Source organism: Rhynchophorus ferrugineus, unplaced genomic scaffold (genome assembly GCF_030347505.1).
Source record: "Rhynchophorus ferrugineus isolate W39M unplaced genomic scaffold, kcgeb_rfMv2 rfM3, whole genome shotgun sequence".
Classification (NCBI taxonomy): domain Eukaryota; kingdom Metazoa; phylum Arthropoda; class Insecta; order Coleoptera; family Curculionidae; genus Rhynchophorus; species Rhynchophorus ferrugineus.
Window position 1 is genome coordinate 67,730,716 of NW_027472582.1, and position 16,609 is coordinate 67,747,324.

Below are 16,609 nucleotides of genomic sequence, written 5' to 3' on the forward strand. Positions count from 1 at the left end.
AAATCAATTCTTGTTAAATAAGGAGGAAAAGAAGGTAATTTTGCAGTCTCTCTAGAAAAACACTATCCATACATGGGATTTTAATAATCATTGTTGAAATAAATGAGTTTTATTGTAAAAAGTGTCATAAACAATTTTTAACAACTAATCTATTTTTTCCAAATTTTCGTTTTCGGATTTTTATTTACACAAATTTAATGAACGATCTAGCAGTTTACTCTACAATACACAACTACAACTTAATTGATTAGAGAATATTATATCGTTTAAATCAATATTATATTGTTATATATTTCAATCTAATAAATTAAAATCACATTACAAAGAAATAAACGGACTGGACTGAAAATATAGAGAAATGTATAGGTTAATTAACATCTCACTTATCCGTACATAATAAGTTGCTGTAGTATAAGCAAAATATAAAATCCATATGGACCAAAGTTCAACCAAAGGACAGAGGACACAAACAGTAATATATGGGAAATTTTATTAGTTATTTTGAAGAAAACTTCAATTACCCCACATAGGAAATTTCAGTTATGGGAATGTTGCGTGAAAAGTAACATAAATAACAAAGTCCTGAGAAGTGTTTGGACATTCTAGGAATAATTATTTACACCGAGACCTTGAGATACCCATAGTCAGTCAAGAAATCAAGAGAGTCAAGACTCCTGTTAATATCGAGATATTGCAACTCTTGGATAACATAAACATCAACACAGGCTCAAAAAGATCAAACCATTTGATTTAGTAGTGCAGTTAAGTATTTGTAACATGAAAACCAGCAATGTGGAAACTTATAAGGACTCACGCATTCTCCTAAATATATACCCAGTTTTCAAGTTATTGTAAAGACAAATTGTAGGATAATCAACAACCGCATTAATTAAAAAAAATGTCTCTCTCAACGAAAATGAATGAAATAAAACAAAAAAAAAATAAAGACTCACCTTTAATATGCAGCGTCCTTGCGTCTCGTTCTCCGGAACACTCACATTGTAGAAGCTCTGATCGAAAATAGGCTCGTTATCGTTCACATCATGAATGGTCACTAACACTGTGGCCGTCGAGGACAACGGCGGAAAACCGTTATCAGTAGCGACAACAACTAACCGAGGCAACGGTTCAGTTTCACAATCGACATGGGCCCGCGTAGTCACTAAACCGCTTCGAGAATCGATCTGGAACCAGTTAATGTTGTTATTAGCCGGTTCCAGCAGCGAGTACGTTATCACACTGTTGTTGCCCTCGTCCTTGTCGGTCGCCAGGACCTGGACGACGGACGTGCCGGGATCGGACACCTCCATGACGTTCGCCTCGTACACATCGTGTTCGAACTCCGGAGCGTTGTCGTTCACATCCGTCACCTGGAGGTTGATCGTTCGGGAGGCGTGAAGAGGAGGTGTCCCCGTATCCGTGGCCACCACGTTAAGCGTATAGTTGGGTTGCATCTCCCGATCCAACGGCAAAGACACTATCACTAAATATATAATGTTATCCCTGGTGGTCAAGCCGAAATGTCCGTCACCTCCGCTCAGTGTCACGTTAATATTCGAGTAGTCGGTCTTGGAGTCCGGATCGTGGACACTGATCCGGGCTACGAACTCACCAGGTTGCGCACTCTCACTAATCTTCGGTGTAGCATCGTCACTCAAAAAGATCACTTTGATGGTGGGCTGGTTATCGTTCACGTCGATCACCTTAATCGACACGAACGTCGTGGCTTCCAGGGGTTGCAGTCCCTGGTCCTTGGCCACGATCACCAGCTCGTGGAGTTCCTTCGTCTCGAAGTCCAGGGGTTTGTTGACCGAGATGACGCCGGTGTTGGAATCGATTCGGAACAACATGTCCTTGTCGCTTTGTCTGCGATTGATCGAGTACTCGATTTGAGCGTTATCACCGGCATCTGCGTCTGTAGCTATTACCTGGAGCACCACCGTACCAACGGTGCTGTTCTCCTGTATGGACGCGAAGTACCGCGATTGATTGAAAATGGGAGGATTGTCATTCACGTCCTGTATAGTTATGTTCACGGTCATCTCTCCTTTGAGTGGCGGAGTACCGCCGTCCAGGGCTTCGATCACCAAACTGTAAAACTCGCAGGTCTCTCTATCCAAGAACCCGTTAATCTGCAAGTCCAGATACAAGACACCGTCACGTTCACGGTGCGACGACAAACGAAACGTGTTGTTGATGTTTCCCGATATGATGTTGTACCTCTGGGTGTTGTAGATATCCAGATCCAAGTCTCTCGCGGGCGGCAACGTCCTCTTCACATCTTTGGGCGTGTTTTCGGGAAATTCTATATTCACCAACGGCGACGGAAACGTTGGGGCGTTATCGTTCTCGTCGAGCACTTTAATGACCACCTTAACATTATCACCGCTCATGGGAATGGCTACCAGTGAGTAACTGGAACGTGTTTCTCGGTCCAGAGGGACTTTGGTCCGAATCTCGCCGGTGGTAGAATCGATGGACAAGTCGGTATCCACGGCTGCTCCCACGGGAACTATCAAGTACGGCGGACCGCTATCGGGCGAAGCTCCGTCACCGATAAAACCAATCTTGGTGCCTACGGGGACGCCCTCGGATACCTCTAGGTTTCGGATGTGCTCTGCTCCCGCGGTGGCCAGCAGGAGAAGGTTGGCGAGGTACAGCGCCACGGCCATTACTGTCAACGAACGCATGGTCATCTATTGCACATCCTGCAACAACGAAAAGTCATTAAGTAGAGCATGTAAGGGGCGAAATCGAAATAAACGGTTGGGTACGAAGTCGGCCCACAGTTCCGAGGAAGGTCGCCGAGACGACGTCGTCCCTTAAGCCTGAGTTATTTTATATCCCGATAATCAAATCGAAAGGATACCTTAGTAGTTTACAACACTCAACTTTACGGATACTTTTATTGTGCGTGACTCTGCGTAGGAACTTTACGACTCTTTAGCTTATTTTTATGTTCTTTTATTTGGGCCTAAAAACGTACATTTTCGATCGGAGATTTATTGAAAGGTTTAATTGCGATTCGGAGAAAAAATCCCACAGGAATTTATACGAATACCGTGTAAATAAAAAGCCACGCAGATGAAAATTGTTCAATAGATTTTATAATTAAATTTTGATAGTTTAAATGGAAAAGTCCGGTTCATACAATAATAAGTAATTCAGCCAGAGTAAGTTCAATTCACTTCATCCGTTAATAGATATATCTGTTAATGTAATTGTTAATAATATTGAGGTATTTGTGAGAACGTAAAATTATTGCTGAAAATCATCGAACTGTGGCATTGGTAATTTCAGTAAAGCTTTTAAACAATACGTCATCCATCAAAAATGCGGAATATACTTGTGATAATAGCTTTATACAACTACTGTAAATTGTCAATTTTATCGTTAAATAATTACTGATGAATTCGTCAACACTCTATGGACTCTACAAGTAATTGATATTTCAAAAATGCTGACAAAAATATTTTAAAACTTCTGTACCACTAAACTAATCCAAAATCAAAGATAATCTATAAGAACAATTATTAATGAGAAGGTATCTCGTATCCACCATACCTAGCTGCTCATGATTGCTACTTTTTGATTATTGTGTCCGAAAGACGTAGAATTTAAATGCTATTGAAATCACACCAACAAGTAGTAATTAACATTATTTAATACTTAGAAAGGACACATTATTAATTAAACATTTTATATATCATATTAACTAGTCGAAGACACTAATCAATCCCAAGTGAAATAAATCGGCAGTCATCACAAGCCTACGACACGACATCAACAAAACAATGTAAACTTTCACGTAGAACAACCGTAACGTTGTACAAACAAACTGCAGTACCGTGAAAAAAAAACAGAAGAACGAAAAGAAACAACGAGGAAATGCAAGCCTACATTTAAAAGCCATTGTTTATTTTAAAAGTGCATTCAGTGAAAAATGATTACATAACAAATGTCAAGGTCACGATTCGTTAAACTTGCGCAACACTATAAATCATTTGTCACTTTTTGGCAAATTAACGAGTCGTGTGTGTGTATGGCTTTGTGAGATCGAGACCTGATGTAAATTAAGATGGCATCCGAATTTATTGATTGGTTTAGAATGGACATACCTTTTTGTATATACTTCGAATTTTTCTAATTAAATTAAATAATTAATTACATTTTTAATCTATATATTTTATTATTATTTATTATTTTTACTTCGGATTCTCTTTTATACATCTGCAAATCTTCATTTAAATGCTGAATATTTTTTTAAATACTTCCTTACTAGAAATTTTTACTGAATCTACATAGGAATTTGGAAAGGGGGTCACTTCTCAACCAAGATGCTGTTCTTGCTGCTGCAGGAATACCACAACTGTTCTGGTCTTGGACAATCTTAATTTTTCAAATCGCTTTCTATAATCTTGATCTCAGTCTTCCCTCCAAAAGGTTGAATTCATCATAGAATGATTTTGTTCACCTTTCATATGAACGAAAAGTTCTAACCAATGTAATGTGTGTCTCTGAATGTATGAAATGAATAACTTCATTCCTAATACGGCCTCAGAGAGTAGTATTTGCTTTTAGCATCGAATTTTAAAGTCTTCAAGATGCTTAAGCAACAGATGTCAGACTGTAATACTGTCCAAGCCTCAAAGCCGTACAGAAGCATTGTAGTATTTCCTACCTTCCACACGTCAATTATCAATATTTTGGTTTTGTCTTCATTAAATTCAAGTTGTATGACTCTGCAGTGAAAACTATATCATGAACAATATTAGAAGCCTCAGCATCTGTATCAACGTATATAGGGCTATCATCAGCGAATACTAGATCGGTCAAGTAATTTTCAGCATCATAATGAACAGGTTAGGTTAGGTTAGGTTTCCAAAAGCTTTTCGCATAATTGTATCCACCTACATTGAACCAGCAAACATATTTTAAAAATCAGTAAAGAGGCGACATCAATCATCAATCTCTGAATTTAACATATCACTCTTACACATAGCTTGGAACCATAGAACCAAGGTGTCTGAAGAAGTTTCACATTTTTTAGGGGAATATTTTCAGCTTCCAAAGCTACACAAAATGAGGAGTGTATACAATCGAAAGCAGAGCATCTCCTCTATCTGAAGAAAATCCTATCTATACAATTACGATTGGGTCCATATCCCAGCTGCCCTTCTAGGTTTGTCTTCTCGTGAGCTTTTTGAAATTCCATTTGTATAATCTTCATAAACAATTGATAGAAGACTAAGGTCATTCTGCTCAATATTTCTGCCTATATGAATAAATGAGCAAAAAGAAGTGTAGCACAAAACATTTTTCACAAGTATGTTATATTAGTAGGAAATATTTTAACATCGATATCAGATATAAAGAAATATTGATTCATCATGGAAAACTGGTAAACAACAACCAGAAAGTTAATTTATACTCTCTTGTAATTTTAAAACAATTATTATACATTTTTTTAACAACAAATCATCTTCCCAAATATTGTCACTGAAATAAAGTAAAGTGAAAGAAACTAAGCGAAATCTAGTTTAGGAATTCATAGACGAACCTAATATGTTAAAGCATGTCTAAATAGAGATTTTGTAAAGTATTTGTTGAAGCATTGTAGTTGTATATGGTTACAAGATTGTAAGGCTATTATTAAAATTAACTTAAAAATTATAATTTGATTTACACAAATATTACAAGGTAATTTGATATAATACCGGATACACCTTTTCGTTCTCAGAGCTGCTAATTTGTTAGAAGTTCAAGAAAATCAAACATCCATCTTTATATTAATGTTTATAATTAATTTTATTTTTTTGTGTTGCAGCTGATATTAACAACGTGAACTAAAACTTCTATCCACTCGTCTAATAATAGAGCTAGATACCTTACAGAACTTTTTACTAGCATTATTAAAGTATATCATAACAGTAATTAAAGAAATTCCATTAAGATTACTCATAATCAATAAAACGACTACGTGAAGGAATTTCTACAATAATTAAAACCTGCACTTATTACCGATGTACGTTAACCCTCAAATGCGAAAAGAAAATTAGTAATTTCATATGTGTAATTGAGTTTTGCAGACAACAGGATGACATAAGTGATGAATCGATTATTATTTTAACGCCGATATGTTCAACAATCGATTTTTTTAGAGAGAAACAACCACCGTAGCTTCGATTATACCTATAGCATTATTTAATAATACGTCTTTATGAATATTAATATAACAGATGTTCTTAAATGCACATACACTCGAGCTAGGTTGAATGACTGAATGAGACAGTGAAATTTTATATTCTTAACAAATAGAGACTCGTTGAACGTTAATTTTATTCTACGAAAAATACCACATATTTATAAGCCTCGCTGAGTAGAAAACGATAAAGACATTTTAAAACATTTCTTCAAGGAACCAAGTAATTTTTAATTGCGTTAACAACAAAAGAATCTTGAATAACCGTTGCCCGAAACTACTCACCCGTCCTGCGTGTAACATGTGTAACGTAATTAATCATCATTCATTTAAAATGGGCAATTAATTGTTTATTCAGGAAAGCCTCAGTCTTTTGTTTATAACAAAACATTTACAGTCTATAAAATTCGTGTTTTTTCCTCTGTGTTAAAACGCCGCATATTTTGCAATTAATGAGTCTTTTAAATCCTCCGGTCTTTGTATTTTTTCCTTTCGCTGCAATTAATTATAGAAGCACGAAAACAACATTCGACATATTCAATACCTTAATATGGAGGTACCTCAAATAGAGAACATAAAAAATGTCAATTAATCTTCGGTTTATTTCCTTTCCTTCGTCTCCCATCTATCGCTCGGGCAAAAACGCTGGTCTGGTTTTTATTTCTGCTTCATATGTTAAAAGCGTCGAACGAAACTGACAAAACAATAGGAGTTATTTTGCGGTAACTCCATGGAGAAATTAAAAACGAATTCAAACGTTACGACATAAACTTTAAATTACATTAGTGTGTTCATCAATCAATCAATGACAGTAAAAAACCTGGATTGACCAATAAAAATTAACGAATGATATATGCGAGAATGAAAAAAGAACCGGAAAATAATATAGTCCAAAACGTATGTGTTATGAATTAATAAGTCTGCAGATATAACGAATATATTTATATTAATAAGTTAAATAAGTTAAAAGTAATAAATTAACATAAATAAAAATTTAAAAAAGTTAGTTAGTTAATAAAAGTCTCCTTTTTTCAGTTTAACGTGGGCTCCGAACCCCAGTCCTCGGCATAGACGACAGTAAAAGACCTCGCCATCCATGCCTATACAAGTTCCTGTTGGCTAGAACTTCACATGCGCACTTGTTCTAATCTAACCTGACAGCTTTCACAACTAGCGTCCTTTTCTACCACGCATTTCGTACCACAGTCTTAGTTGTGGTTAGACGTCATTTTTAAGTTAATTTTGTATTTACATTTTGTAGAGGTAAATAATTTCATAGGCAAAATTACCAGCAGATAATGCGAAAATGAGTGTATAAAGAATGAATTACTAATAAAATATTACCATTTTATAACACTAATTTTCTAGATTGGTATGGAACAAAGAATATCTTAAATAACATGAAACAGAACTAATTTGAAGATTATAGTAAAGGTAAGAATGAAATATGGTCATGTTTGTATACGTTTTCTGCCTATTTCCTATTATACTTATATCTTTCTGATTTTACAAATATTTCAAAAGAAGAAAAAAGCTATAACCAAGCTAAAAGCTAACGGTATCATGAATTTTCAGCATAGTGTAAATATAAGGTGTATTTAATAGAAAGTGGATGGAATAAATTGATAACATAGTACATGAAGCTTTGTGATTTATTATTTCTTTTAGTTTATTCCTAGTTAATGTACTATGTGAAAATATACAACAAGATTTTGTACAGCATATTTATTCTGAGATCAAAAAAATTACAATTTTAGTTTAAGCTAAGAATTATTATTAAAATATTAGCTTCTTATAAATAAGTTTCATTGCTGATATTTACTATCATTAACTATTAATTATTTTAAAGTACAAACTGATCCCTATAAAGTTAATATAAAAATCCAAATTTTATTACTTAATATAATTAGAAGCAAAAAAAGGGTTAAGGTTAACCAATATATATATTTCAATCTCTTTATCTTTTTTTTATGTTATCACATTCATTATATGTATCAAAATTTATATAAGTTAAATAAGCAAATATTAAATATTCATAAGATGGATCTCAATGGATTCTTATTTTGATTCATGAGGAATAAATTGCTAATAATCGTGTAATAGCCATAAAAATTGGTAGCAATATTTGATATATATATATATATATATATATATATATATATATATATATATATTAAAGAAATGTAGAAGAGTAAAGATCATAAATATTTCAATATGCTTTATGAAATATTCAATCATATTAAAATATTTATGATCTTTACTCTTCTACATTTCTTTAACATTCATTATTAACATAATATCAATATTTAACTTCAAATAGTTTAAAATTATTTTCAAAATCTCATTTTTATCGAAGGAAATATTGGAAATCGAATCATAGATACGTCTTCACATCCTAGTTTTTATCATAATCATTGTAACATATTATAATATTTTGCCCTTAAAATGTCAACAGTACTTAATTTATATGACAAAGTATTATTGTTTGAAATAATGATAACAAATAACAATACCTAACCCCAAAAATTACTGAAATCCTTGATTTAATTTGCTTTATGTCTAGTTAAAACATTCGGGTTAGTTAGTAAAATTAAAAATAAGATAAAATCTATGAAAATAAAATTAGAACAATGAATTATTCAATATTATTTAAAATGTTAATTTTATTATAAAAAGATAAAACAATGCTTAAGAAAAGGCAAAAAAATTCGGATATCAAGATAAAAATTTTCAATTACATTTTTTATATTATATATAATATATATTAGATGTGTCAAAACAAGAACTTTTATATGTTTGGCTATTAATAGAAAAATATAAATATACATTTAAATTAACCAGATATTAATTTATCACACCTACAAACATATTTTCAACAAAAAATAAATAAATTATAATTTAATAACGCTTAAAACAGTATGAAACATTAGTGTTGAACGACCTAAGCAAAAACAATTTCATACCATGTCGAATTAATCTTAATTTTTTTACCATTACTACAAATTTAATCAGAAAAAAACGAGTATTTCAATAAAGAAAAATTACATCTGATAATAAATAAATTGCTATTCGTATTGTTTCATTACTCCCTAAGTCGCCTTATACCGTAAAATTACTCGATATTACATCGAATCCACGTCGATTTCTGATCAATATGAAACCCGAGAACAAAAAAACCGTCTTGTATAATATATTTATACCGCATAAGTCTCATTACGTACGTCTAGATATTTGGGATTTGTTCGCGTTTAAAAAAAATTGGACGTTTTGCGATTTGATACGGAACAAATGGGCTTCATTATAGCACGGCAATCATTAAACCAGAAAGCTTTGATTGGACGGACAGAATTTTCGATGGCGAGAGAAAAAAGGCTTGGGACGTTCCTTTGAAGCAACACACCTGCATAGATACGTACGAATAATTGAGATTTTCGACTTACTGTCTATAACCAAAAAAAAGGACACGCGAAGAAATACGGAAATTTAAAAGGCGAACCTTTAATTGGTTTCAATCGGACCACAAACGAACTTAAACTGGGTTATCTCTCGTCGAATATCTTCATATCCGAGGAGAGAGATCGGAGTAACTAAGTACAAATAGGCACGCAAGTATTTGAGATATATACCGTTAAGTATAGCATGGCTGCCGTATAATTGTATGAATTTATATCCTTGTTCCTTTCGACGTGTTACATTCAACGAAATACAGGCACTATATTATTTTTAATTATATTATTATATATTACGAACGCGAATTATTTTTAAGATCTACAATAGATGGCGGTGTTTATGGCCACATCGGCAGTGTGGAACATAATCTTTTAACATATTCTCTCACATCCAAAGCAAAAGGGTTTACTTTTTTCATGTAATCCAAAGAAAAGTGATGTTAAAACGCATTAAGCACTCTAGGAAATATTTTCTTTCAAATGCATGTGTTCGAAATCCATAAAAAAGTATGATTTTACCTTTATTCCCTAATATCCTTATTGCCTATATTGTATTATGTATTATCCGCATCATTCTATTCCAAATAATACTACTTCAACTTATACAAATAATACTTATTCAAACCTATGGATGGAAAGAGCAAGTTTTATAAAGCCATTTGTAACTGAATTTATTCTCAAATTTTTCAAATTCTCAATACAATAATAGACTATATATTAAATGTTATATATATATATATATATATATATATATATATATATATATATATATATATATATATATATATATATATATATTAAAATGTTTACCTTATAAGTTATGTTTTTAAAAATAAAAAGATTTTTGGTTATATATTTACCATTTTTTGCATTGAATTTATTTTACATGTATATTTTGTATAATCTATATACTCTTATATTTCTCTAGTAAAAGCTACAAATATCTGGGTATATTCGTGGTATACTTTGACTAAATATTAATCATTGTTACGATACATCTTCACAGCTGAAATTGAATAACAGATAACAGATGTGTAAAATTAAAAAAATTTTTTGTCGTATTTTAAAATGATCATAACAAAAGTGTATGTTGTTGTTATTTATGTGACGTATTTACGAAAATAAGTAAAAAAATACTGAGATTTAGTAAACATTTGAAAATTCTCAACTCTAAATATGATTTAAAACAAAAAATGATGATCATGTTCGACAAAAATCACAGCAAATATGTAATGATAAAGTCATTGAAACATCAAACCGACTAGTAATTTAACAATACCAAATCAAATTCTTTGATTAATTACCAATGGTTACCGCTACATCACCAAGGAAGAACTATGGGTGACCTCGAACTCAACTGGGTTTACAAAATGTTCCAAGACTTTCAAAGTTAAACACAGCTACTGGACAACTCGCGAGAAATCAGAAGATTGAAGTGAACCAAACCACACGAACTTATATGTGTTACCGTGTATAGTGTATTAGTATTATAATAAAATGATAATAAATTAATTTGTAAATTGAACCTAGCTAATAAACGATTAGAGTCAAAAATGTAAAAAAATTATAATAAAATATATTTGTTTTTTTGGTCATATTTTATATTAGTTATTTTTAAAAAAACGAATCTAATAAAACTGAAGTCTAAATTAAAGTTACCACATCACGTTATATTTAGTTCTCTAATATGAAAAAATGTGGTTATTAATTGAAAATTGAAATATGTTGGATTTTTTCATTATCCATGAAAATTGTTTAGCTTTTCATTTCAATTCAATATATTATAATTAAACAATTGTTGTGCTATTTCTCGACATACCAAAACAACGATTTTTGCTTTTCATTTAAGCTCTACGGGTAACTAATGAAAACCAAAACCAGTAGATGGACTTCGAGACACTCGAAAAAAAGACGAGAACACGATGCCTATTTTAAAACTAATTAAAGGGCGATTTAAATTCAATCGCTATATCTGACGAATGATAAAATGATGGAGGAATTCCATTATTTTGTTTACATCCAACTCATCAGCATATAAAACGATGCTAGGCAACGCATAACGAAGCCCCTCCGACATAATTCAAAATAAAAACTTTTCCGAAATTACTACGTGCCTTGTCCGATATTTACTGTTGCATTCCACGCGTTTCTTCGTCTTTTCGTCAAACGTATCCAACGTTACGCCGTAATGTCCGTTTTACTGCCAAACCCGCGGCTTTATGAATTTATAAAGGCTCACTTGAGCAATCTCACCACTGCGAGGCTTTTTACAAAGCACTTCGTACCTCAAATAATTGCAAGTAGTTGCTAATTAACGTGTTATAAAACAAACTGTCGACTTCGGAACGATGTACCGTTAAGAACCGTAAAACATCGCGTGGAGAAACCAAAAATTTAATCCGTAAAACTCTCCGATAACAGAAAACCAATGTTAAGTCAGAAATTATAATCTCCATCGTACGTCGACGATGTTACAATTGTGAACAGATAATATATGTTTCCTAGGCTTTATCCGACCATCCACAGAAACCCAGACGGTAGAGTCAAGAATTTTTAGCTACTCAAATATGCACCCCACGCAAAAAAGAAACATAAACGAAAACCATAACCTTTCAGTCCTAAATTTTACAGCTTCCCTTTACAACCGAGATTTACAGGTACAGAAAACTACCTCGGACCTCAAAATTATTTCTTAAACATACTAAAACTAAAAACAGAACGGTAAAAATTCATTTCGGACAATAGTATACTATCGAAATTGAAATGACGAAGCACAACATCAGAGTGTTCACTCCATTATTGTCAGGGAACAAGTTGTACACTTAAAAATGGCGGGCAGATAATTAAAAAAAATCTTAACGTCTCTAACAAGGATATTTAAATGTAAAATCATTTAATGAAGGTGAAAGATATAAATGTTTTATGTGATGGCTGTGGAATAAATTAAGCTTTATAAAAACCGGCGTGGAAATATTAAAAGAATCTATTAGAATCGAAAAAAGTAAAATAAAAGACAAAATACAACTTAATAAAAGAAGAGTTAAGTGCGAGATTTGACGCGGTTATTTGAGAAAACACGAAATACAGTGTAATTAGTAAAAATATACTGGTTTGTTATGTAACGAACTTTGTAAAAAATACTTAGAGTTTACTAGTCCCACTAGTTCTATTGAATCTTTAAAAATCATATACGTATTTGTATTTTAACGAAGACCTTTTCGGAAACAAAATATCTTTACTATTTAACTAATTCGGAATTTCAAAACAGTTTGTCGATATATAAAATTACCATAATGATGTTTTCTTATATTTTTTGGAAAAATAATACACAGTATACCACCAACGCTGAGAGATAACCTTTGGCAAATAAAATCGAGGTTATTTTATAAACTCGCGGAGTTCAAGCAAGAGGATTAGATTTTTAAAAAATTGAAAGAATATTGTTTTAATATTAAGAAGATTATGGATGACTCTATCTATACGAGTTCTAAATCTTAGAAATAAAGATCAGAAGGGATTTTAACGTATGAAAGCGCGAGAATTCAAAACCCATTTCCTTTTAAACATGGGGTAATAATGTTAAACACATAACTAATTTTTATATTTTTTGAAAATTAATACACAGAATACTATCAACGCTTATAAGTAACCTCAGACAAATAAAATTGAGGTTATTCTAACTCGCAAAACTGAAACAAGAAAATCTCAAACAAATCTTAAGAAGATGATGGATGGATCTGTCTTTGAAGAAATTGTACAATTCTTGGGAAAAAAAACATTAAAGTATTTTAGTTTCAAATTTGTTATATAATTTGTAAGGTTATGAAACCATTAAATATTTAAGCCACAAGACATAAACAAGAAGCATAAAGACTTCTATAACATTTAGAGTTTAAAATGCAACTAAACAAATAAGATGCAAAGAGATATTAACTTATAAAAGCTCCAAATCTCAAAATATATTTCCTTTTAAACATGTGGTAATAATGTTAAAAACATAATTAATGAAATCTTTTTCAGAATATCCAGCTAATTTGGAATTTCAGAATAGCTGTTGTCTATATGGAATTACCATAATGAAAGATCTGATAAAAATATCTGTAGGAAAATTGTTCTTAAATTAAGAACGCGCTGGATGAATCTGAGTTTGGGAATTCATACCGATCTTGGAACCTGTATATCATAAAATTGCCAACATTAACATCAACAATAGGTTTAATTAAAGTTTGTAAAGGTAAGAGCAAGAAACCACTAGATGCTTAAGCAAGTTTAAAATGAGTTAGAGATATAAATATCCCTTTAAACATGTGATAATAATGTTAGAAACATAATTAATGAAATCTTTTTCAGAATATCCAGCTAATTTGGAATTTCAGAATAGCTGTTGTCTATATGGAATTACCATAATGAAAGATCTGATAAAAATATCTGTAGGAAAATTGTTCTTAAATTAAGAACGCGCTGGATGAATCTGAGTTTGGGAAAGTCATACCGATCTTGGAACCTGTATATCATAAAATTGCCAACATTAACATCAACAATAGGTTTAATTAATGTTTGTAAAGGTAAGAGCAAGAAACCACTAGATGCTTAAGCAAGTTTAAAATGAGTTAGAGATATAAATATCCCTTTAAACATGTGGTAATAATGTTAAAAACATAATTAATGAAATCTTTTTCAGAATATCCAGCTAATTTGGAATTTCAGAATAGCTGTTGTCTATATGGAATTACCATAATGAAAGATCTGATAAAAATATCTGTAGGAAAATTGTTCTTAAATTAAGAACGCGCTGGATGAATCTGAGTTTGGGAATTCATACCGATCTTGGAACCTGTATATCATAAAATTGCCAACATTAACATCAACAATAGGTTTAATTAAAGTTTGTAAAGGTAAGAGCAAGAAACCACTAGATGCTTAAGCAAGTTTAAAATGAGTTAGAGATATAAATATCCCTTTAAACATGTGATAATAATGTTAGAAACATAATTAATGAAATCTTTTTCAGAATATCCAGCTAATTTGGAATTTCAGAATAGCTGTTGTCTATATGGAATTACCATAATGAAAGATCTGATAAAAATATCTGTAGGAAAATTGTTCTTAAATTAAGAACGCGCTGGATGAATCTGAGTTTGGGAAATCATACCGATCTTGGAACCTGTATATCATAAAATTGCCAACATTAACATCAACAATAGGTTTAATTAATGTTTGTAAAGGTAAGAGCAAGAAACCACTAGATGCTTAAGCAAGTTTAAAATGAGTTAGAGATATAAATATCCCTTTAAACATGTGATAATAATGTTAGAAACATAATTAATGAAATCTTTTTCAGAATATCCAGCTAATTTGGAATTTCAGAATAGCTGTTGTCTATATGGAATTACCATAATGAAAGATCTGATAAAAATATCTGTAGGAAAATTGTTCTTAAATTAAGAACGCGCTGGATGAATCTGAGTTTGGGAATTCATACCGATCTTGGAACCTGTATATCATAAAATTGCCAACATTAACATCAACAATAGGTTTAATTAAAGTTTGTAAAGGTAAGAGCAAGAAACCACTAGATGCTTAAGCAAGTTTAAAATGAGTTAGAGATATAAATATCCCTTTAAACATGTGATAATAATGTTAGAAACATAATTAATGAAATCTTTTTCAGAATATCCAGCTAATTTGGAATTTCAGAATAGCTTTTGTCTATATGGAATTACCATAATGAAAGATCTGATAAAAATATCTGTAGGAAAATTGTTCTTAAATTAAGAACGCGCTGGATGAATCTGAGTTTGGGAAATCATACCGATCTTGGAACCTGTATATCATAAAATTGCCAACATTAACATCAACAATAGGTTTAATTAAAGTTTGTAAAGGTAAGAGCAAGAAACCACTAGATGCTTAAGCAAGTTTAAAATGAGCTAGAGATATAAATATCCCTTTAAACATGTGATAATAATATTGAACACATAAACAACACTTAGATTATAGTAAAAACACTGCTAGAGAGAATAAACGATTGTAAACAAGATATCCTTTGCAGATGCATGGTTTGCACAGGTTGTATCATCAACAATGATGATGTTAAAAATCTTACAGGGTTATGTTAATGAACAATAAGAGGCCGATTAAGAATTTAAAGAGTAGTGGCGAAAGAAACGCGGATAACGTTTGGAAGGGCCCGAAATCATGAATGTAAGCGGAGAGAGAGCGAGAAAGGACGACCGCGGCCAGAAAACAAAAACGAGAATTCTTCAAAGAGCAAAAGCATCAAAATCTAATTAGACGAATGCTGGCAGCACATGCCCCCGAGGCAGGCACGCCAGCAATGTGGTCCGCTTAAACGGGCCGGTGTCAAAATAACACCAGCTTTTTACCGAGTTTTCGACGAACTATTTTAGATTATCGGTCACACATACGCACAGCTTCCTCGTCGTACCTGCAGGGCGATAGACTGTTGCGCTACCATTGCGTCTCGTGTCTGCTAATCCCAACGGCACCACGAGCCAAAAATCTCGGGACGGGTCGCACACTATAATCCCATCGGGGGTACACAACAACAACAACAACAACAACAACACCACCACCGGATGCGAGGCGAGGTTCCGCGGACGGCTCGCGACCCTACGTGATGGTCGACGCGACGGTAGAAAATACAACGCCCGGTTTTTCGGGGGTTAGAAAGTGCACCAACACAAGAAGAAGACCGGACGACGCGCCGAGTACCTGTTCCTCGAGTTCTTAAGATGGACTAAACGAGATGAAGCCGCGAGAGTGCTGCCCCCTCCCGCATTCCTTTGCGCTCCCCTGCCCCCACCTGTCTCGGTCTCGTGAACCGGCGGCAACACACACACACTCGCAAGCACACACAGGTATACGGCGATCGGCGGCTGTTGGAGCGCGGCAAGTTTGAAATGACGGCCGTTCATTGTTTGGGCCACAGAAACAG

The 16,609-nt window shown here is 32.8% G+C and overlaps 1 protein-coding gene across 1 annotated transcript in view; it reads right to left on the minus strand.

Annotated features, from left to right (window-relative positions):
- ds (dachsous cadherin-related 1) overlaps positions 1-16,395 on the minus strand; it is a 555,958-nt gene extending 539,563 nt beyond the window's left edge. Inside the window, exons 1-2 of the mRNA XM_076398269.1 lie at positions 16,100-16,395; positions 954-2,708 (exon numbers count right to left, since the gene is read on the minus strand). Coding sequence (XP_076254384.1) covers positions 954-2,696 — 1,743 coding nt within the window. The 5' untranslated portion in view covers positions 2,697-2,708; positions 16,100-16,395. The remainder of the gene's footprint in view (positions 1-953; positions 2,709-16,099) is intronic.
- Between the last annotated feature and the right edge of the window lie 214 nt (positions 16,396-16,609).